At 34.8% G+C, this 24939-nt stretch overlaps 1 protein-coding gene across 1 annotated transcript; it reads left to right on the top strand.

The window, feature by feature from the left end:
* Positions 1–21063: 21063 nt before the first annotated feature.
* Positions 21064–21985, top strand: LOC105477515 (RNA polymerase II subunit K). The gene has a single exon (XM_011734074.2). It carries the CDS (start codon positions 21107–21109, stop codon positions 21281–21283), a length of 177 nt encoding a protein of 58 aa, XP_011732376.1. The 5' UTR covers positions 21064–21106; the 3' UTR covers positions 21284–21985.
* The last annotated feature ends 2954 nt before the right edge of the window (positions 21986–24939 follow it).

The following is a 24939-nucleotide window of genomic DNA, read 5'->3' as shown; positions in this document are numbered from 1 at the left end:
GGCTGGAGAGAACAGAATTACGAAATTTTCCTAACAGGTAGCCCTAGAATTTACATGTCATTATAAAGAGGTTTTTATCATCAAAAGCTTTTTAGAAACATTTCTTCAGTCCTGGTTTGTCATTTTTTGATTCATAAGTGATGGCAAAGTTTATACCATTATTTCATTTCAACGAACACTTTAAAGAACAAAATGATTAAACTAAAAAAATGCAAAAGTGACAAAAATGGTTGTTTTTTACTTGGAAGTAATTGATTCCAGAAGATGGGCAGTATTTTAACATTAGTTTTAAGATCTAGAAAGCATTTAAAGTGGATTCCTCTTGAGATTTTCCGTTTTAATTTTTTTTAGTAGTATGCATATTTCACACCAGATATTTAAAAATAAATTAACATTTTTAATATGGTGACTGAAAATAACATAGAAGTGCTACTGTTTTTTTATTTTTTTAGCTCTGAAAAAGGAAGAAATGTTAATTCAAACAACACAAACTTATGTACATACTCATACACAATACTTACTGATAAAATACTTAAATGAATTTGTATGTAGATATTTATCTAAAGTGTTATAGACTATAGTTTGTCAAAAAAAATTCCCCAAATATTTATTTCTTGCCTGGCTTCTAAGAGGTGCAGAAGTTTTGTCCTTAGTAAAATATTCAGCTTGCCACACTGGTCGTTATCACTAAAGTATAAAGTTTAGTTCAGCTCCCTAGTCACTTGACTGTGCGCTTTGGTAATGGGAGATGAAGATCAAGTGGGGTTTATTTCAAAGAAATGATGCTCAGAATTGCTGTTTATTTTGTTAGACATTCAACCAAATCAATGACCTTTTAAAATTGGAAAACGTATCAAATAGACAATCTAATAAAGGCACACAAGCCTCTGATTGGCAAGTACACAAAATAAAATGCATTAGTGTTTATTTTATTATAAAGGAAAAAAAAGATCAACACAAAAAGAACAACCACAGCAGGCAGTAGACACATATACACTCATATTTTTGCTACAGGACTACATCAACTCTCCTACTCTCTTTTTCTAATTGGCAAAACTTTATTGAGACATAATTCATATATCGCACTGTTTAAAATAGAGAATATATTGAGCTTTTTTTTTTGAGACAGAGTCTCACTCTGCTGCCCAGGCTGGAGTGCAGTGGTGCGATCTCGGCTCACTGCAACCTCCACCTCCCAGGTTCAAGTGATTCTCCTGCCTCAGCCTCCTGAGTAGCTGAGATTACAGGTGCCCGCCACCACACCCGGCTAATTTTTCTATTTTGTATTTTTAGTAGAGACGGGATTTCACCATCTTGTTCAGGCTTGTGATCCGCCTACCTCGGCCTCCCAAAGTGTTAGCATTACAGGTGTGAGCCACCGTGCCCGGCCTCTATTGGTTTTTAATACATTCATAAAGTTGTGCAAACATTGCAAGTTTAGAAGCCTAAAGACATCCCATATCCATTAGTGATGACCTCTATTTACCCACATCACTTTACCCCTGACTACCATGCTATCTACTTCTAACTCTATGGATTTGCCCATTCTGGACATTTCATTTAAATGGAATTATCCAGTATGTGCCGCTTTGTGACTGGCTTCTTTAAGATAACATCATGTTTTCAAGTTTCTTCCATGTTGTAGCATGTTTCAGTTTTTAACTTCTTTTTATTTTTAATAATATTCCATTGTATGATATAGCACATTTTATTTATTCATCAGGTGATGATCGTTTGGGTTAGTTCTGCTACTATAAATGGTGCTATCATCTGTTATGTACAAGTTTTTATGTGGGTGTATATTTTCATTTTTTCTTGAGTACATAACTAGAAATGGAACAGCTAGTTCATATGATAACTCTGCATTTAACCTTTTGAAAGATGGTCAGACTATTTCCTAAGTGGCTGCACCATTTTACTCAGTAGCAATGTAAAAATGGTGCAAATTCTTTATGTTCTCACCAGCACTTGCTATTAACTGTCTTTTTGATGACAGCCATCCTAGTGACTGTAAAGGACTGTTTTATTGGGATTCTAATTTACATTTTCCTGATTATCTTACTCCTATTTTTAAATTTTCAAAATTGAAGTACAAGCTTAACAGTAAAATACATCAGTCTGAAATGTACTTCTTAATATTTACATGGGTATGCAACTGCGTCACCACCACTCACATAAATATTGAAGGTGTTTCTAATTCCCTATGAGTCTCCTTTTTGTTCGCTCCCAGGCTGTCATCCCCCACAGGTAACCAGTATTCTTACTTCCATTATCATAGACTGCTTTGCATGCGTTAGCACTTCTTATAAACGGAATGATACAGACATACTCTCTTGTGTCTTAACCAGTCCCTGTTGATGAACGTGTGTGCTATTTTCACTCTTTTTCTATTATAAACAGTGCCACAATGAATGACTTTGAACAAGGGTCATTTAATATGTGAAGAGATGTATTTCTAGTATTGGGATACGTGATTTAAAGGCTAAATACATATGCAATTTTTCAAGAGATTGCTAGATTCCCTCCATAAGAGTTGTACCATTTTGAATCCTACCTGCAACATAGTGTTTGTACCGTTTGTTACCTCTAGACAGGTGCGTGTTGTACTTTTATATGGCATTTCTTTAGTTATTAGTGATGTTGAGAATCTACATATGTTTGTGGCTATTTGTAGTTCTCTTTCTGTGACCTAACTCTTATGATTTTTACCTTTTTCTTCTATTGGGTTCTTGGTCATTTTTTCTCAATTTATCTAAGCCATATGTATATTTGGGGCATGAGTCTTTTGTCTAAGATATGAATTGAAAATATTTTTCCCAGTTTATGTTTTATCTGTGGACTTTGTGTATGTGTGTGTGTTTTGTCATGCAGAAGATTTTTAAAAATATCGTCAAAATTATCAATCTTTTATTCTGTGCTTTAGGTTTTCAGTCATAGATAGAAAGGACTTCCATCCTTCCTTTAAAATTATGTTTATGGATGGTTAAAAAAACATAATAAAATTGACCATCCTAAACATGTATAAATGTATAGTTTAGTAGTGTTACATATATTCACATTGTCAGGCAATGTGAATATAACTTTTCATCTTGCAAAACAATTCCTGATTAACCCCTACCCCCAGCACTTGGAAACCACTATTCTACTTCCTGTTTCTATGATATTGACTACCTCATATAAGTAGAATCATATAATATTTGATTTTTGGTGACTGGTTTATTTTATTTGACAATGTCCTCAGGATTCATTCATGTTATAGAATATGTTCAAACTTCCTTCTTTTTTATGGTTAAATATTAGACTCTTTTGACAATATATTCTGAAGGGAACTTAATTATCTGGATATTTTTCTGGGAGTCCCATTGATCTGTAATATTGTTACCATCATGTTGGCTGGATCTGGGAGCAGAAATGGTAGGTTCTCTGAATGCCCTAGTAAAATATTTGCACAACCAAAGAACAAAAATTCAGCAGCATTCCATTTCACTGAAGTTTTTAAGTGTCAACAGAATGTTGTGACAGAGGTGCCAAAGTAAAGACTACATACATGCGAATCACTAAGAAGCACATCACTTGGAGGTCTGTTCAGATTTCAGAGACAATACAAACTAGATTTGGCAATAATGCAGAAATAATAATTTCTTGAGAGTCTTGAAAGGACAACAGCTTTGAATGACACCAAAGCATAAGAGATAGCTTTGCAAGAGATTCAGGTTGTTGTACAAATTGTCCCTACTTCTTGGGCTATGTGGTATGACAGATCCCATGATCTCACAGGTATTTTTGGTACATAGGGCATTCTGTGAATTTCTGGAGCCCTATTAGAGGAGTGGCAGCATAGACTCCTCTGGAATAATGCCGTGCCATATTCATCAGATATATATATACCACCTGAAAAGCAGGTTCTGCCATGTTTTTGGTCCCTAGTAAATGCTGAGTGCCTGACATGGAACATCAAATGATTATATAGTCAGAAATGAGTATCATCAGGTCCAACAAGTCATACAGCCAGACAAGCACATTAGTAAACCATAGTATGATAAAAGTGTCATTCAGTATCAGGTCTGAAATGGCTCAGAGGACATCAGTAAGTTTATAAGAGATAGTCATGAATTCCTCAAATCACCTACTACTATCTGACTGAGCCTCTCCCTTAACACATACCCACGGTCCTATGGGATATTATCTACTTCCCAGTGGGGGTGGAATAAAAACCTGGTCCTGGTTTATGGTTGGGACAATTTGATATATGGTGAGAGCTAAAAACGGACGGCTGCTGCGCTATAGCCTCACATTCGCAAGATCCTGAAAGATGGTGTTGAGGGGAATCTTCCAAGTCAGCAGGGCGTTAAGCAATTTATAGGTCATAAGCTGGTGTGAAAGAGAAGCATTCCAACTTAGCAATATGCTTAAAATTCTGCATAAAACTTGACTGGTAGCTCAGGACTTTGGAAAGAACATGAATGGAAAATTGGAGGCAAATATGTTTGGGAATAAGTGTGTGGTGAAAGTGGACAAAAAGTGTGTACATCATGTGTCATGTCAATGACACATGACTCATGTCAATGACCACTGCAGGAAAGAATATGCATATCCAAGTTTTAGACTTTTGGGTATAATAGTAATATATAGGCCCAAATATCAGGTTCTTTCCTCTCTGAATTATTAACCAAGTAACGGCTTTAATTTGATTTGATTTAATAATCCCTCGTTTTGATTTTGATTTGATTTAATAATCCCTCGTTTTGATTTGTCAAAATGAAACCAAAGTTTTTAGCTTGCTTTGTTTTTAAACTAGAATGCACATGACTGATTCATCTTTATTGCATGTTTTTCTATAAACTTGTGTTCTCTTTTCAATATTAATTCATGGGAACATTCATAAATTGTTAATATTGCCTTGTGCACTGTGGGGCAACTGTGGTCAGGTCACCCTAAATTTGTCCAAAATTGAAAGAGAGTGGAGAGACAAGATACTTATGTCAATGAAGAATAACTGTGTTGTGTAATCAGGATATAATACTCTGCACTCAATGGGCAATGCCAGGATGTCTCACTGTACGGAATGACTCACATGTGTAGTGTGCGAATAACGATGCTCAAGTTCCAGAGGAGCATTTGAAGAAAATCAGTGCCCATATTGTCGTAGCCAGAGAACAGGCAGACGTATTTAAATCATTGCCAGTTACAATTTACTTAGCATCCTTTTCCCTTGCTTAGGGGCTAAAGGGTTCTTTGAGATGATGACCACAAGCCATGATTTGCTTCCTTTCGACTCACCCCTGCCATGAGTACCTTCCCTTATTTCAACTAAAGAAGGAAAAGAAAACTAGTGGGCAGGTAAAAATCTAAGGATATTACTGAGGCTCTATTGTTCTTCAAAGTTTAGAGTGAAATAGTCCTAGTCTTTCAACCTGACACTTTGGAGGCAGAGACAATTTTGAAGAGGAAACATCTTTTCTGAATCTAATTGTTTCCTTGTATGCATACGCTTTTCCAGATGGATAGTTGTTGTTGTTGTTTCTAAAATACTGGAGTAATTATATTCAAAAGAGAGAGAGAGATGTGGCCTTTTCAGAAATGTCTCTGCCTCCAAAGACCCAGACGGAAATATTGGGGCTACTTTACTACACACTTCAAAGAATAGCTGTTCTCCTTCTAGCTTCTTCTGTGGGTTTAATCTCCCTTTCCTACCTTAAAGCTACCTTTAATCACAACTCGAGTGTTATTATGGGATTCCAGTGAGGTCTCAAGGGGAAGGGTCACAAGTAGGTTGTTTGGCTTCTTTTAGTTTTGTATGTTCTTTGTGTGGTTGGTGACCCATATTAAATGAGTTCTTTATGTAATCAATAACATTAGCGAGCACTTAAGAAATGCATTATATATATGCTTTCCATATATTGATCTAAATGTAATATGACAACATGCCTGTGGACAAAAGTCCTATTTTAATCATTATCCTAACATTATAGATGAGTATTTTGAGACAGGATATCAAGTAACTTATTCAACTTCATACAGCTGTTAAGACGAGGTGTTTGGATCACAACTGAAGTATTCCACAGTCATGATTACTTTATTATGATCTTTGTCCATAAGCAGATGATATATTTAACAGACCTTGACTTCTTGATGAACATTTTTCAGGAAGTCTGAAGGTGGTATGGCTGTGATTATACTGGATAGAAACAGTAAATCATCTCATCCATTTTTACAAATATCTCTGTAATACCTACTTTGTGCCAGGTTTTACATTTAATTAGCTTGCATCTTTGGCCAATAATCTTTCCAAACAAATATGCCTACAGAAATAACAGAAGGGTAATATAATTAAGATAGCGATACCTTTGTTTTTTTCATAATTTAAATTTGAAAAGTAAAAATAATTTTAAAAAGTGACATTAAACCAATTTTTGGACTTATATACTGAAGAAGTAAACTAGAATGTAAGATAAGAAAGAGACTTTATATAAAATTGTATTGTTAATCTAAAAATATAGAGCATGAGAACCTGAAATTTATGAAAGTAGAACAAAATGACTTTCCCATGTATCCAGGTTTTGTTGGTACTTGTCTCTGATTTTTATCGGCGAGAAAGAGAAACAACCTTTTCAGGCTGTTAGTAAGAAGAAAATGAAATGAAGCATCTGATAGAAGATTTTAATTATAAGGCACTGTACAATCAAATATTTCCAAAATGTGATTCAGGGAAAAAAATAGAGAAATTCACTTAGCAAATCTAGCATTGGTCTTACCTTCATAGGTTCATCTTCTTTTAATTAGACTCATCAGATAAAAATAAGCTGATATTTAGCCTTAAATGGAACCAAAACTTGTTTCCACTTAAAGATGTATAACCCTTTTTCTACTAATACATTAGAAATGACTTCATTCTTTTTAACTTTTCTGATGCCTTTTGATGAAATCTGACCTTTGTTGTTTCAACCCAAGTCTGAAACTGGAATATTATCTTATTTATATATATATAAATAACATTTCTCCCTCAACCAAAGTTTCTGCACTGTGAAATTAAGACTTACAATAACTACTTCATGCAAAATATTTAATTCCTACATCTTTATTAAGAGCTCATCTTTAGAACATCTTTGACAGCTAAGCATTGTATTCTGATTACTCTAGTGAACTCTCATTCATTTATAAGCAGTATCAGGAACTATGCTCTCCAGAAACTTTTTACAGAGTCCTTATACTAGTAATTCTCAAAATGTGGTATCTGAACCAGTATATTAACAATACCAGAAAACTTGTTAAAAATGAAAATTTGGCTCCACTAAATCAGAAACTTTGGGTTGGTGCCTAGCATCTCTGATTTTCAAAATCCACTAGGTATATTTAATGCTGTTTGGAAACCATTGGCTCAAATTATGTTTTCCTTCTTTAGTATTTAGATATTATTATGGGCATACCTCACTTGTTAAATTGGACACATTTTATTTCTATTATGTGGTTATTTTTCTTTATCGACTAATCAATTCTTTATCATTTTTTTAGTGAAGTAACAACTTCTCATGCATTTTTGTATTCCGTAGTGACTAACAGTGTCTCTCAAATTCTAGGGCAGACCTATGTCTAAAATAAATATATAAAGTGTTGATTCCTTCTTCTATTTTACATATAAATTATCTACCACTTGCTTTTAATGGAAATTTTTTTTCTGAAAGGATTGAAAAATCTGGTGGCAATAAAATTCTCTAGATTTACTGGCAAAACAATGCACAACGATTAATGTGATTAAGCTCTTAAAAAGTACATGCCAACTTTCAGTTCTAATCAAGATGGAATAGGTGTACTTCTCCATATTCCTAACAATAAATAAAGCTAAACCCCCCAAATGTCACATGCAAAACAAACATAAGATCTTGAAATAGAAAGAGAAGAAGGCATATTGACTACGCACCTCAGGACTTGAGGAAAAACATGGAAGTAAGTTTCCTGGGTACTGGATTTTCTTTTTCTTTTATATATCCCACTGGGTGCTAGGGAAGCAGCCCAACTGGAAATAACAATGAGTAGAGAGAGACAAAAATAGAGCATTCACAAGAATTATCTGTTCTTAACAGCCCAAATACAAGAAAAGGAACAGCCTAGCAAAAACAGCCGACTCTAATCAAATATTGAAAAAAATCTTCTGACTCCCTACTCAGTTCCATTAGCAATGGAAGAGGAGGGGAGTCTAGACTTCCACACTTGTTTATCTGTCATGAAGCACTTCTTCCCCTTATAGGAATAGTGTCACAGAAGACCTGGTAAAGAGCTAATATTTTCATTCCTACACTACCGGTTTAATAAAAATAAATGTATGCAAACTATTATATTAAAAGGCAAAAACCTACATAATAATATTAATTGACAAAGAAAAAGTTTTTAATAAAATCCATTATTCATGATGAAATTCTCAAACACTGTAGGAATGAAGGGAATTTCTTCAACACTATGGTCGACTTTTAAAGAAAGAGCCTCCCATTATTATAGTATGGAAGTCTAAGTCTCTTTGTAAGTCTCTAAGGACTTGCTTTATGAATCTGGGTGCTCCTGTATTGGGTGCATATATATTTAGGATAGTTAGCTCTTCCTGATGAATTGATCCCTTTACCAGACACATGAAAAAATGCTCATCATCACTCGCCATCAGAGAAATGCAAATCAAAAACCACAGTGAGATACCATCTCACACCAATTAGAATGGCAATCATTAAAAAATCAGGAAACAACAGGTTCTGGAGAGGATGTGCAGAAATAGGAACACTTTTACACTGTTGGTGGGACTGTAAACTAGTTCAACCATTATGGAAAACAGTGTGGCGATTCCTCAAGGATCTAGAACTAGAAATATCATTTGACTCAGCCATCCTATTACTGGGGATATACCCAAAGGATTGTAAATCATGCTGCTATAAAGACACGTGCACACATATGTTTATTGCGGCACTATTCACAATAGCAAAGACTTGGAATCAACCCAAATGTCCATCAGTGACAGATTGGATTAAGAAAATGGGGCATATATACACCATGGAATACTATGCAGCCATAAAAAAGGATGAGTTCGTGTCCTTTGTAGGGACATGGATGCAGCTGGAAACCATAATTCTCAGCAAACTATCACAAGAACAGAAAACCAAACACCGCATGTTCTCACTCACAGGTGGGAACTGAACAATGAGATCACTTGGACACAGGAAGGGGAACATCACACACTGGGTCCTATTGTTGGCGGGGGAGGGATAGCATTAGGAGACATACCTAATATAAATGATGAGTTAATGGGTGCAGCACACCAACATGGCACATGTATACATATGTAACAAACCTGCACATTGTGCACATGTACCCTGAAACTTAAAGTATAATTAAAAAAAAAAAAGCAAGAAAGAGAGAGAAGAACACATACACACACACAACAAAATAACCTACTGTAAACATCATTCATAATGACCTAAAACTGAACGGTTTTCCCCAAAGACTGAAAATAAACAAGAATGTCAACAGTTGCCAGTCTTTTTCAACACAGTATTAAAGTAGTAAAAAGCACAATAAGGAAAGAAAAGGAAAGGCAAAACATATATATCGAAAAGGAATAAAAACTATCTCTGTTTGCAGATGACATACTGGTATACACATAAAATCCAAAGAAACTCCAGAAAAGTTCAAATATTAACAAGTGCTACAGCAAAATCAGAAATACAAGATCAACTTAAAAAATCAATCATGTAACTATACAACAGTAATGAGACACGGAAACCAAAATTATAATACGATATTTTTTAGGAATGTTTTCAAGGAGATAGAAACACAGAAAAGATACAGACACGAAAAACCATTCAAAAGACTAAAGAATTCAGGAGCTGTTTCTTTGAAAAAAAAAAAAAAGATAAAATCGATAAGCTGCTAGCTAGACTAATAAAGTTGAAAAGAGAAGATTCAAATAAACACAATCGGAAGTGATAAGGGGAATGTTACCACTGACCCCACAGAAACAAAACCATTAGAGAATTTTATGAATATTTCTATGCACATAAACTAAAAGAAATGGATAAATTCTTGTACACATACACCCTCCCAGGACTGAACCAGGAAGAAATTGAATTCCTGAATAACCAATAACAAGTTGTGAAATTGAGGCAGTAATAAATAGCCTACCATACAAGAAAAGCCCAAGACCAGGAGGATTCACGACTGAATTCTACCAGGTGTACAAAGAAGAAATGGTACTGTTCCTACTAAAACTATTTCAAAAAATTGAGGGGTGCTCCTCCCTAACTCATTCTATAAGACTACCATCATCCTGCAAAAAAAAAAAAAAAAAAAAAAAAAAAGACTGGCAGAGGTACAACAACAAAAAAGAAAACTATAGGCCAATATCCTTGAGAAACATTGATGAAAAAAATCTTCAACAAAATACTGGCAAATCAAATCCAGCAACATATCATAAACCTTATCAACCACAATCAAGTTGGCTTCATCTCCAGGATACAAGGTTGGTTCAACATACACATATCAATAAATGTGATTCATCACATAAACAGGACTAAAACAAAAAACACCTGATTATCTCAATAGATGCAGAAAAGGCTTTCGATAACATTAACATCAATTCATGTTAAAACTCTCAATATATGAAATATTAAAGAACCATACCTCAAAATAATAAGAACCTTGTATGACAAACCCATGGCCAACATAATAGTAAATGGGAAAAAGCTGTAAGCATTCTCCTTGAAAACTGGCAAAAGACAAGGATGCCCTCTCTCACCACTTCTCTTCAGCGGAGTATTAGAAGTTCTGGCCGGGGCAATCAGTCAAGAGAAAGAAATAAAGAGCATTCAAATAGAAAGAGAAGAAGTCAAACTACCCTTGTTTGCAGATAACATTATCCTATATCCAGAAAACTCCATAGTCTCAACTCAAACGCTTCTTAAGTGGATAAACAACTTGAATAAAGTCTCAAGATTCAAAACCAATGTGCAAAAATTAATAGCATTCTTATACACCAACAACAGTCAAGCCAACAGACAAGTCAGGAAAAAACCTCCCGTTTGCAATGGTCACAAATAGAATAAAATACCTAGGGATAGGATTAACTAGGGAGGTGAAAGACCTCCACAAGTAGTACAAACCACAGCTCAAAGAAATCAAAGATGGCATAAACAAATAATAATAATAAAAAAAAAATCCATGTTCATGGATAGGGAGAATCAACATCATTAAAATGGCCATATCGCATCAAGCAATTTACAGATTCAATGCTGTCACCATTAAGCTACTACTGACCTTTTTCAAAGAGCTAGGAAAAAAAAATATGTAAAAATTCATATAGGACCCAAAAAGAGCCCAGATAGCCAAGGCAATCCTAAGCAAAAATAACAAAGCTGGAGGCATAAAGTTACCCAACTTCAAACTATACTTTAAGGTCACAGTAATGAAAACAGTATGGTAGTGGTACAAGAACTTACACACAGACCAATGGGAACCCAAAAATAAGAAGGCACACCTACAAATATCTGATCTTCGACAAACCTGACAAAACCAAGCAATGGGGAAAGATTCCCTATTCAGTAAATGCTGCTAGGATAACTGGCTAGTCATATGCAAACGATGTAAATTGGACCCCTTCCTTACACCATATGCAAAAATAAATTATGTTGGATTAAAGATGCAAATGTAAAATCCTAAACTTTTATAGTTTCCTTCCTAAACCCTGGAAGACAACTGAGGCCATACTATTCAGGACAGAGGGATGGGCAACGATTTCAGGATGAAGACCCCAAAAGCAATTGCAACAAAGCAGAAATTGACAAACGGGATCTAAATAAACTAAAGAGCTTCTACATAGCAAAATAAACTACCTATGTATGTTTTTATTTATTTATTTTTTGAGACGGAGTCTTACTCTGTCGCCCAGACTGGAGTGCAGTGGCGCCATCTTCCCTCACTGCAAGCTCCCCATCACCGGTTCACGCTGTTCTCCTGCCTCCGTCTCCCGAGTGGCTGGGACTACAGGCGCCCGCCACCAGGCCCAGCTAATTTTTTTTGTGTGTGTGTATTTTTAGTAGAGTCGGGGTTTCACCGTGTCAGCCAAGATGGTCTTGATCTCCTGACCTCGTGATCCACCCGCCTCGGCCTCCCAAAGTGCTGGGATTACAGGCATGAGCCACCACGCCCGATCTAAACTATCAATAGAGTAAACAGACAATCTCTACAGAACGGAAGAAAATTTTTGCAAAGTATGCATCCAACAAAGGTCGAATATCCAGAATCTATGAGGCAGTTAAAATATTTAGAAGAAAAATAGTGCCCTAATAGGTTAGTAAAAGCCATGAACAGACACTTTTCAAAAGAAGACATACATGTGACCAAGAATCATATGAAAGACAGTTCAACATAACTGATCATTAGAGAAATGCAAATCAAAACCACAATGAGATACCATCTCACACCAGTCAGAATGGCTGTTATTAAAAAGTCAAAAAATAACATGCTGGTGAGGTTGTGAAGAAAAAGTAACACTTATACACTGTAGCTGGACATGCGAATTAGTTAACCATTGTGGAACACAGAGTGGCAGTTCCTCAAAGACCTAAAGACAGAAATACCATTCACCCTAGCAATCCCATTACTGAGTATGTACCCAAACAATATAAATCATTCTATTATAAAGGCACATGCACGCGTGTGTTCATTGAAGCCCTACTCACAGTAGCAAAGACATGGAATAAACCGAAATGTCCATTAATGATAGACTGGGTAAAGAAATGTGGTACATATACACTGTGGAATACTATGCAGCCTTTAAAAGGAATAGGATCATGTACTTTCCAGGAACATGGACAGAGCTGGAGGCCATTATCCTTTGCAAACTAACACAGGAAAAGAAAACCAAATACCACATGTTCTCACTTATAAGTGGGAGCTAATTGATGATAACTCATTGATACACAGAGGGGAACAACACACGCTGGGGTCTTTTAGAGGGTAGAGTGTGGGAGGAGAGAGAGGATCAGGAAAAATAAGTAATAGATACTAGGCTTAATACCTGGGTGATGAAATAATCTGTACAACAAACCCTCCTGACACAAGTTTACCAATGTAACAAACTTGCACTTCTAACCCTGAACTTAAAAGTTAAAAAAGAAATATTTAGATGTAAATACACAAGATAATATATCTAAAATAAGTTAATAAATTTGTGTTCTGAAAACTACAAAATACTAATGAAAAAAGTTAGAAGAAAGTCTAAATACAGTTGGCCCTCCCAGTCTGTGAGATCTGCATCCACAGATTTTGATATCAGCAAGGGTCCTGGAAAACGATTCCCTATGTATTCCAAGACAAGATACAGACTAGGAAAAAAAACCCACATATCTAAAATAGGTCTACTATTTAGAATATATAAAGAACTCTTAAAATTCAACAGTCAAAATTTCACTAAAGAAGCTATACAGTTGACAAGTAAATACATGAAACAATGTTTATCATCATTGCCTACTAGAGAAATGCAATTAAGACCATAATGAGGTACTGTTACGCACATATTAAAACAGAGAAAATAAAAAAATTTGACAATATTAAATGTTGAATGAATACAGATAAACTAGATTGCTAAAAATGGCTGGTGTGAATCCAAACTTGTATATCTATTCTTGTAAAAGGCTTAACATTGTCTTAAGTAACTAAACATACTGTTAACATACAAACAACAATCACACTCATGAACATTTACCCTGGAGAAAGAAAATGTATTTACACACACACACACACACACACACACACACAAACACACTGACACACAAATAAACTGCATGAATGTTCGTAGCAGGTTTTTTTCTGTAACAGCCAATAATTATAAACAACCATGTCTTTGGTACATTAATAATTACAGAAATTGTAGTACAATTGCGCTATGGAATATTACTCAGCAACAACAAGGCATGAACTACTGATACACACAGCAGCTTGGGTAAATCTCAGGAGCTGTCTTAGTCTGCTTAGACTGCCATAACAAAATACCATAGACTGGGTGACATAAACAACAGAATGTTGTTGTCTAGCTGTGGAATCTGGAAGTACAAGATCAGGGTCTAGCATGGTTGGGTTCTGCTGAGGGCTCTCTTTCTGACTTGCACATGACCACCCTTTCACTGACTGTTCGCAGAGCCTTATCTTATGTGTGCAGAGAGAGCAAGCTATCTGATGTCTCATTTTATAAAGGGATTAATCCGATCATGGGGGCCACACCCTCATGGCTTCATCTAACCCTAATTACATCACAAAGATCTCATCTCCAAATACCATCACCTTGGGAGTAAGCAGTCCAAATATACATCTGAAGTGGGGGAACACATTCAGTTATAAAAGAGGCATAATGTTAAGTGAAAATAGCCAACCCCAAAAGCTCACATCCTGTAAGCTTCTACTTATTAACATGATTAAATTATAACAGTTTTTTAAAATAACAAATATTGCATTATTTAAAATAATAAAATTACGGATATAGAGAACACATTAATAATGGTATGGCTTTAAGGAGGGGTGAGGGGGTTAGTGAACAAGGTGGTTTGTATGACTAGAAAGGGATAGTACACGGGAGATCTTTTTGGTGAGGAAATAGTTCCTTATCTTCATTGTGATGGTGATTATAGGAATCTACACAGGTGATACCATGGCCTAAAGCTAGACACACTCATTGCACCAATGTCAATGTACTTGTTCTGATACTATACTACAATTACCTAAGGTATAACTGCTTAGAGGAACTGGGTAAAGGGTACATAGACCCTGTCTACTGGTTTTGCAACTTTCTGTGAATAAATAATTTTTTCAAAATAAAAGTTACAAAAATAATAAAAACAAATGTTGGGAAGACAGGTGAGGCAGAGGACTGTTCTTCTGGGGCACAGTGCACTGTGAGAGCCCATGAAAAGACAAAGGCAAATGACATTTGGAAATTAACTCCCAAAGATCTTTGCCTAGATCTATCAGAGTATATTGCATTGGTCAATGTTTTGTTTTGAGCTTGGTCAAGCCTATGCTGAGTCCTAGTCAGGACAGGTACAGGCATACTTTAGAGATACTGTGGATTAAGTTCCAGATCACTGCAATAAAGTCAGTGTCACAATAAATCAGGTCACACAAACTTTTTTGATTTCTCAGTGCATATAAAAGTAATGTTTATGTTATATTATACTCTGTTAAGTATGCAATAGCATTGTGCTTAAAAAATAATGTACATACCCTAATTTCAAGATGTTATTTTCTAAAAATGTGAATGATCATCTAAGCATTCGGCAGGTCATATTCGTTTTGTTGCTGGAGGATCTTACCTCTGTGTTGGTGACCATTTACTGATTAGAATGGTGGTAGCTGAAGGTTGGGATGGCTGTGCCAATTTCTTAACATAAGGCAACAATGAAGAGTGCTGTACCCACTGACTGTTTCTTTCAGAAAGATTTCTCTGTAGAATGTGATGTTTTTGATAGCATTTTATCCATAGTAGAACTTCTTTTAAATTTGGAGTAAATCCTCTTAGACCCTGAAGTTGATTTTCCAATGTGGTCTAGGTAATATATTATATTTGTTGCTGTCATTTCAACAATTTCTATATCATCATCACTAGGAATAGATTCCATCTCAAAAAACATTTTCTTTGCTCATCCCCAAGAAGCAATTCCTCATATGTTCAAATTTTGTCATAAAATTGGAGCAATTCAGCCACATCTTTAGGTTTCATTTCTATTTCCCTTGTTATTTCCACCACATTTGCTGCTACTTCCTCCACTGAAATCTTGAACCCCTCAAACTCATCCATGAGAGTTGGAATTGACTTCTTCCAAGTGTTGATCCTGGTATTTTGAGTTTATCTCATGAATTATCAATGTTCATAAAAGCATCTAGAACAGTGAATTCTTTCCAGAATTTTCTCAGTTTGCTTTGCCTAGATCTATCAGAGAAATTACCATATGTGGCAGCTATAGCCTTATGAAATACATTTTTAAAATAAGACTTGAAAGTGGAAATTGCTCCTTGATCCATGGGCTGCAATATGGATACTGTGTTAACAGGCATGAAAAGAACATTAATCTCCTTGTACATCTCCATCAGAGATCTTGGGTGACCAGAGCTGTTGCCAATGAGCTCTAATAGTTTGAAAGGAATCTGTTTTTTTTTTTCTTTGTTTGTTTTTGAATAGTAGTGTTCAATAGTGAGCTTAAAATATTCAGCTAACCATTCTGTAAACAGATGTGCTATCATCTAAGCTTTGTTACTCCATTTATAGAGCACAGGCAGAGTAGATGCAGCATAATTCTTAAGGGCCCTAGGATTTTTGAAAGGATAAGTGACCACTGGCTTCAGCAAAGTCACCAGTTGCATTAGTCCCTAACAAGAGTCAGCCTGTCCTTTGAGGGTAGGCATGGACATCGCCTCTCTAGCAAAGAATGTCCTAGATAGCATCTTCTTCCAATATAAAGAAGAAGTTTTAATCTTCTTTATATTGTTTAATCTACCCTGAAAATTAGCCATTTAGTGTAGCCACTTTCATCTATTATCTTAGCTAGCTTTCTGAATAATTTGTTGCAGCTTCTACATCAGCATTGTTACTTCTTCTTAGACTTTTATGTCACTGAAATAGTATATTTTTTAAAAACTCATGAACCAACCTCTGATCATTTCAAACTTTGTTTCCCCACCTTCTTCACTTCTCTCAGCCTTTATCGAACTGAAGAGTTGGGGCCTTGCTCAATTAGCCTTTGGTTTAAGAAAATGTTGTGTCTGGTTTGATCTCCTATTTAGAACACTATAACTTTCTTCATATCAGCATTAAGGCTTCTTATATTATTTGTGTATTCACTGGAGGGACACTTTTAATTTTTTTCAAAAGCTTTCTATTTGCATTCATAACTAGGCTAGCTGTTTGGTGCAAGAGGCCTAGCTTTGTCCTATTTTCGCTTTTGATATGCTTTTCTCACAAAGCTTAATAATTCTGTTTTGATTTAAAGTCACACACTTGTGACTTTTCCTTCCACTTGAATACTTAAAGGTCACTGTAGGGTTATTAACTGGCCTAATTTTAATATTGGTCTGCTGCGGGAAATAGGGAGGTGTGGGGAGAGAGAGAACCAACTGGGGGAATGGCTAGTTGGTGGAGCAGTGAGAATATGCACAGTTCACTGCCTAATATGGGTGCAGTTCCTGGGTTCCCAAAACAATTACAATGGTAGCAGCAAAGATCATTGATCACGGATCACCATAACAAATATAATAATAATGAAAAAGTTTGAAATGCTACCAGAGTTATCAAAATGTGACACAGAGACATGAGCACAAGCTGTTGGAAAAATTCTGCCATTAGACTTACTTGACACAGGATTGCCACAGAACGTCAATGTGTCGAAAACACAATGTCTGTGAAGTACAACAAAGTGAAGTGTAATAAAATAAAAGGAGGTGTGCCTGTAAAGGGCTTGGGAATTACATGAACACAGGCCAAAGAAAATGGAAATCTTTAGAAACAGATTAGAATAAGTGGGTAGATATTGCTATAACTTAATTGGGTGTCTCTTCTAAAACTCATGTAAAAATTCAGCTGTCATTGTAACAGTGTTAAAAAGTGGTACCTTGAAGGGGTGATTAGGCCATGAAGGCTTTGCCCTTATGGGTGAAACTAATACAACTGTAAAAAGGCAAGTTAGGACCCTTCTTTCTCTCTTGCTTTCTTGCCATGTGTTGACACAGCAAGAAGGCTCTCACCAGATGCCTGTGCTTTGATTCTGGGCTTCCAGCCCCTAGAATTGTGAGAAATTACTGTTTCATGCTTTTTATAAATTATCCAATCTCAGGTATTCCGTTAGAAGAGCAGAAAATTAAGATGTTGGGGCAAGTTGAGCCTAAGGAACAAAGGCAGAGATGATGCTGTTTAAGTCAGAAATAACTTCAGGACAATATTACCATGTTCTAGGTAAGTTCTTTATTATTATTATTATTATACTCTAAGTTCTAGGGTACATGTGCACAACGTGCAGGTTTGTTACATACGTTTACATGTGCCATGTTGGTGTACTGCACCCATTAACTCGTCATTTACATTAGGTATGTCTCTTAATGCTATCCCTCCCCCTCCCCCTCCCACTACCCCATGACAGGCCCCAGTGTGTGATGTTCTCCTTCCTGTGTCCGAATGATCTTAGATCTAGGGAAGTTCTTGATGAGGAAAGTTGAAAAGGTTCATTTACTTTCTCGAGGCTCACTCAGGCATTACTACTTTGTTTTTAAGACACTCTGATTATGAATGGAGAGACTCATTCCTTTTAGATGTTAAGGATTCAATAAATAGCCTCCACAGTTCAGATTTCTTCACTAAATGAATTTTTTTTTTTTTTTTTTTTTTTTTTTGAGATGAAGTCTCGCTCTGTTGCCAGGCTGGAGTACATACAATGGCGCAAATCTCAGCTCACTGCAACCTCTGCCCCCCAGGTTCAAGCGATTCTCCTTCCTCAGCCTCCCGAATAGCTGGGTCAATAGGTTTGCGTCACTATGCTCAGCTAATTTTTTACTTTTAGTAGAGACAGGGTTTCACCATGTTGGCCAGGATTGTCTCGATCTCTTGGCCTCGTGAACCGCCCACCTCAGCCTCCCACGGTGCTGGGATTACAGGAGTGAGCCACGGCACCTGGCCTAAATGAATCTTTTTAAAAGACTACATTTTTCTGACTCCCTTGGGCTTTCACAAGATTTATACAACCTCTATGGCCCTGACTGAGATGATGGTGGTGGGATCTTGAACCCTTCTCACACAATAGTTCTGTTTCTGGTGATCCAATCTCCATTAAACAATGACTATGTGAATTAAAGAGGGTGCTAGTAAAAACTGAGCAAAGTATGAATTGCTAAGTATTTTCTTTTCTTTAACCTTGTGTGTTATGCTGTCTGGAGCAGATGGTCAGATGACTGGTACCTTCTCACAAAGTTACTAATCATTATCACTGTGTCCTTTGAAGTGTCACTTTCATCCTGTTTATTTCCTTTTTCTTCTCTCTTCATGTATATTTTTATTTCATGTATGACAAAAATCCCTGATATTCTTTTATGGATTTTTTTACTTGCTATGGAAATCTTTCTTGATATGAAAAGAAAAAAAAAAGTAATTAAGAGCCTGTGAAGTATGAAGTGACTAATGAACTGTTAAACTCAACAACTGGTGTCTTTAAAATTCTGGAGGCATGAAATGTGTATTGTTCTCATCAGTAGTCATACTCGTGCAATTACAACTTTTAAAAATTAAGACACTCAGGGCAAGCTTCCATCGTATGACACTGAAGGAAACAGCCACTAAGATGCTTATTCTGCTACTCGTGTTACACATAAAATATAAAGGTGATTTATTTAATTAAATGATACCAAATCAACGCTGATTCATAAATAAAACTGGTAATTTATGGATGCTTCTTGACTCTTCTACTAACCTGTCAAGTCGGCTCTTTAAAGTGCTGTATTTGGTGCTGCACCTTTTATTCTACACATTTTTATCCTCTTTAGTTCCTCTGTTAGAACATCTGTTGAGTAATGTACGTGTAAGATCCACTGCTAGCAAAATTTACATGTTCCATTGCAGTAGAATATTCTAAAAAAATGGCAAGTCAGACACGCAATGGCATTTTAAAGGGAAAATGCAGTGAATTTAGAAAGAAATGCTCAATGTGCAGGACTAAAGTATATATGCTGGAAAGCGTAAGAGAGAGTGGACAACAGAGAACACACTCCATGTTGTAAGACCAACGAGAAGATATTTTGAGTGTAAGAACTGTACCTTCTCCTGAGCAAATACTAATTTGTCAAATCCTATCATTTAATATTCTCCCTGATTTTTACAATAGGAATGATATGCCTGCATAGTTTTAGATTTAAATTCATGTGTCTATCAGTAATATACATTACTGTTATTTACAGATATGGTGCTGTATTTAACTTTCCATATGGAATTCAAAAAAAGGCTATGTATCATTTTAAATAAAGATATTTTATTGTGAAAACTTTGGTCTATGAACCTTCATGATAAAATTGCAAACACTCTATGAAGCATAAATTCTAAAGTATCTTTTATAAAATCCTCAATCAATAAATCACAGTAAATGCTACAAATTGGCAAAGCATAACTGTGGCTTCTATGTGATTGGCATCCATTCCACTTTTACAAGCTAGATATGCTGTGTCGAGGATGCAATGAGATACACAGTAGTTTTTTTTTAATCCACACAAATATTAACATGTCGAGCTTGAATTACAGTTTGAAAATAATTCAGTTCACACAGGTAGTATGACTACTTAACAAAACAAATTTAAATGTGAATAATTTATTCTTTAGAAGTGGTTTAGAGCATAATTGAAGCCATGTTTTATTGCATTGATTTCCACCTTTGAAAAATTATCTATCAAATTGTAATGAGTCACAATTTTAATAAGAACATTAGAAATGAATAACAACTGGTAAAAATGCATGTAAATTGTTATTGTCTTCAAAATCAAGAACATAAAGACAAATTAGGGATTATCAACTTACTTAAATGCTATGAAACATTTATCTTGAAAATCAACTTGTACACAGAATGTATCTATCATTCTTAACCTGAAATGCTTAGTAAAGTAGATTAGTTTAGAAAATTAATAATAGCTTTTCTAATGATCTAATTTAATACGTGTATACAAATTTTTATAGGAAGATATATCAGACCTTTTTATCTTTTGGATTGCCTTAAAATATGTATGTTGTTACTTTTATTTTATAAAAATAAAAAAAAATCTACTGGATATTTAGCAGTCTTCTAATTTATTTTTTGTCAATGAACAAAAGCCACCATCCTAGAAGTACTGATAATCTGATCCCAAACTGGTTTTCTTTTTCCCAATAATGTATGATTTAAAATCAACATACATTATTCTAGAAGTTGAAGCTATATTGATATTTTCAGGGAGACTTGTGAACTGAGTTGGGAGAAAAAATAAAAGAAAAAGATTAAAAATCAAAATGTGCATCAACATTTGTAAAAAGACTGTAACTGGGGAGTGGGAAGTTTTTGCGTGCTGTGGGCTAACAATGGACACCCAGAAGGACGTTCAACCTCCAAAGCAACAACCAATGATATATATCTGTGGAGAATGTCACACAGAAAATGAAATAAAATCTAGGGATCCAATCAGATGCAGAGAATGTGGATACAGAATAATGTACAAGAAAAGGACTAAAAGATTGGTTGTTTTTGATGCTCGATGAAACCTGGGAATTCAGAGGAGTGTCTTCACTTATACTTGGATTTGCTGTCTTAACGTTTCTGATTGTTGTATTTCGATTTTACATACAGTAGTTCTCTCTTTGGGGGATACATTCCAAGGCCCCCAGTGAACTCCAGAAACCTCAGATAGTACCAAACCTTATACACTGGTTTTTCTATATATACTATGATATATATGTGAGATATATATATATGATAAAGTATAATGTATAAATTAAGCATAGCAAGAGATTAATAACAATGTAATAGGACAATGATAACATACTGTAATAAAAGTTATGTGAATGTCGTTGGTCTCTCTTGCTCTCAAACTATCTTCTTTTACAGTACTCACCTATTTTAGAATGTGGTTGACTACAGGTAACTGAAACCACAGAAAGGGAAACTTCGGATGAGGGGGGCACTACTGTACTTAGGAATACAACTATATATACACATGATTTTATCTTTAAGACCATATTGTATTTGGGTATCTACTAATATTCTGTATAAAGCAATTTTTTGTTCCATTACATTACTTTTTGTTTTATTGTATATGTAATCTGACACACAATAAAGGGCAAAGTTGCTTCCCCAAACCATACTTTTAATCAAAACCTAGAATCATCTGCAGTCCTTGTTAAAAATGCAGGTTTCTAGAACCCTTTGAAGTTCTGATTAAATAAATTTATTGGAAACCAAAAAAAAAACAAACAAAACAAAACAAAAGACTGTAACTGAAAAAGATGGACAGTAAGAGGTTAAGAAATCATTTAAAAAGAGGCAGCTGTCAAGTGGGCTTGATCGAGGCATCAAGCATTACAACAGAAAAAAGGAGAGATCCAGGGAAGGCAGGCAGTATTTCTTGAATAGCTATATTGGATTTGAATGAGGTCTCAGGTTTCCATGATTCTTAGCTAAATCAGTATTCATATATGCTACCTGATAGAAAAATTATATATATTTTTTCCAATTTGTATCTGAATTTTGGCATTTTAATTTCTGTTCTATGCTGGACAAATTTCAAACAAATGTTCCAAAGTAAAATAAGTGAATTCCTTTAACTTCCAGTGCTTTCAAATCTTTAAATGAATTAAAGATCCATGGAAGTTTAGCAGTAGACGTTCCTCTCTACATAGGGAAACCAAGTCTGGGATACATTTACTCAACCATGGCTCTCTATTAAATCTTGTTAATCTATGAGAAATTGATCTTTACTCTTTCTGAGACTATATTCTCCCCCATGAAAAGAGGAGGGGAAACAGACTACTCTCCTTAGTATGTCATTCCCAGTGTATGGGATATTTGAAAAAATAATTTCTTATTCACATCTTCCAGGTAAATTAATCTCCTTTCCTTTTGTATTTTATTGTTCAGTTTATAAAATATTATTGAAAATTTGTTTTTTTTCCATATTAACAACAAAAATATCAGTCAGTGCAATTTTTTCCAAATAATTTCTTTGTTAATTGAGATAAAATTTATTTTTTTACCTTTCACACTATGCTCCAAATTAAGCTTAAATTTTATCAGTATGGTTTTAATTCTATCAAGATGATCTTTTCACAAATCTTTATTGGTTTGATCTCTTTCTCTTCATTCATTTATACTTTATACAAAAGTCAATTTAATACAAATTAGTTATTAATATTAGAATAAATACATTTAGATTTAATTCAATGAAGATAGTTTATGTTTGACTGCCATTTTGAATTACTTACAGAACTCTTTTCCACCAAAATATCATAACACATTCAAATGCTACATTAACAAGCTAAAAACTTATAAAGTTACCTTTCATTCACCAAGAATGCACATAACTAAGAACATAGCAACCTAATAGTCAAAATCTGAGTAGGTTCAGGAGAGTTACTCATGTAAATATGTGTTACTGTGGGGCAAAATGGTGAAGAACCACGAACCATATTCCTTGGCTCTTGGGCTGCTTCATCCATCTTCAAAGAAAGCAGAATCACTATCTTTTAACTTTAACACAGTTATAACACATTTCTTTGCCACAGGAAAGGTTTTTTAAAGATTCATGATTAGGCCTACATTGATAATCCAGAATAATGTCCTCATTACAAGGTCTTTCACCTTAGTCACATCTGCAAAATTCCCCTTGTCACCTAAAAAACCATATTCACAAGTTCTAGGGGATAAATAGACAGATGTCTTTGGGTGGCCGATTTTCTTCCTACTCCAGTGGAATATATCAAATATATGTTTATGTAGAATTATCTGAAGGTGATTTGATACATGAATCATTTCAAAAACCAAAAACAAATTGTTGAAAATGCTATAACATACACTTTAGAATAAATTAATGTTCTATTTGGTCTACATTAAATACATTTTATTTTAGCTTTATAAATTCTATGGACTGTGTGATTATATAGGGCAATCTTACAGTGTCATCACATATAAAATGAATTAAATCTGTAAAATATATAGTCAATTAAAATTTTATTGCTTATTTCCATCTTTTATCATTTATTAAAGAAAATTCAATTGAATACTTCTGACTCATAATAATCTTATCTACCCTTGTTTCTGTTTTCTTCAACATGAATGTATCATATACCCTATGAAACTCCTCCTTCACCAGTTTACCCCCAAAGCAGAATGAATTTCTTTCTGTTCCAACCTATTAGATTTTACTCTCTCCTCTAGATCTTTATTATGTATGTTAACCATCTCTTTTTAAAATTATAAATCTCTTCCTCTCCCAGGTTATATACTTTTCCTGTCCACTAAATATTACCACAAAAATGTAAACACTTTTTGAAGGAGGGTAGAGATAAAAGTAGAAGAGATTCAGTTGGTTAGGTAGACTGATAATTACAGCATCCTCTTCAGTCCACTGATACAAACTGACAGGAGATATTTGTGGCTCTTTTTATGTTAATTTATTCATGTAATTTTATCTCATATGATGAACTAGGTTTAGTTCTTTTGGGCCAAGGAAATAATGACAGTCCTTCTCAGGTGGCTCACATAATAGTTCCCATTTTGCCAATTCTTTCTTCTCTAGGTCCCATATTGAAAATTGCCTTTTCTTGCTGCATCAGAATGTGGTTTTTGGAAAGTTTAAATTAAATTCATTGGAAAACTTCTCAGTCTTTGCTGCAACATATTTTTCTTTTTCTCATTTTACTTTTGTTTCTTTGTACAATAATGTTGTATTTCTCTTCTGAGCTCAGAATTCATAATTCTGCTTAGTGCTTTTTGGTGACTGTCACATTTTATATTAAAATGCCAGCCTCTATTAGCTGTTTTCTTCACTTTATGGTGAAAAACGGAACTTGAAAGCATTTATTTTGAAGACAAAGTCCTTACTGCCCAGAATACAGAGAAGAATGAGCATTCTGGTTAAAAACAGGTACAATTTTTTATGAAACATCATATATATTGCCTATATAGCAGTTCTTAAAGAGAAGCTCACATTATTTTATCTTTGATATGCTATTTAATGTTGCAAAAAAGGGACTGTGAGACTATAGCAGTTGTTTTGGAAGAATAATGTAAAAAGCTAGAAAAAATGGAACATCTCTAAAGTAGGGGAAGAAGAAAATGAGTACATGCAGTCATGAAGATAAATAGCATATAGGAAAATACCCTAGCATACAGACATGATAAAGGATTTTACCATAGATGA

This window comes from Macaca nemestrina, chromosome 2 (genome assembly GCF_043159975.1).
Source record: "Macaca nemestrina isolate mMacNem1 chromosome 2, mMacNem.hap1, whole genome shotgun sequence".
Taxonomy (NCBI): Eukaryota; Metazoa; Chordata; class Mammalia; order Primates; family Cercopithecidae; genus Macaca; species Macaca nemestrina.
Note: the sequence above shows the minus strand (reverse complement) of the source record. Positions and strands in the feature narration are given on the sequence as shown.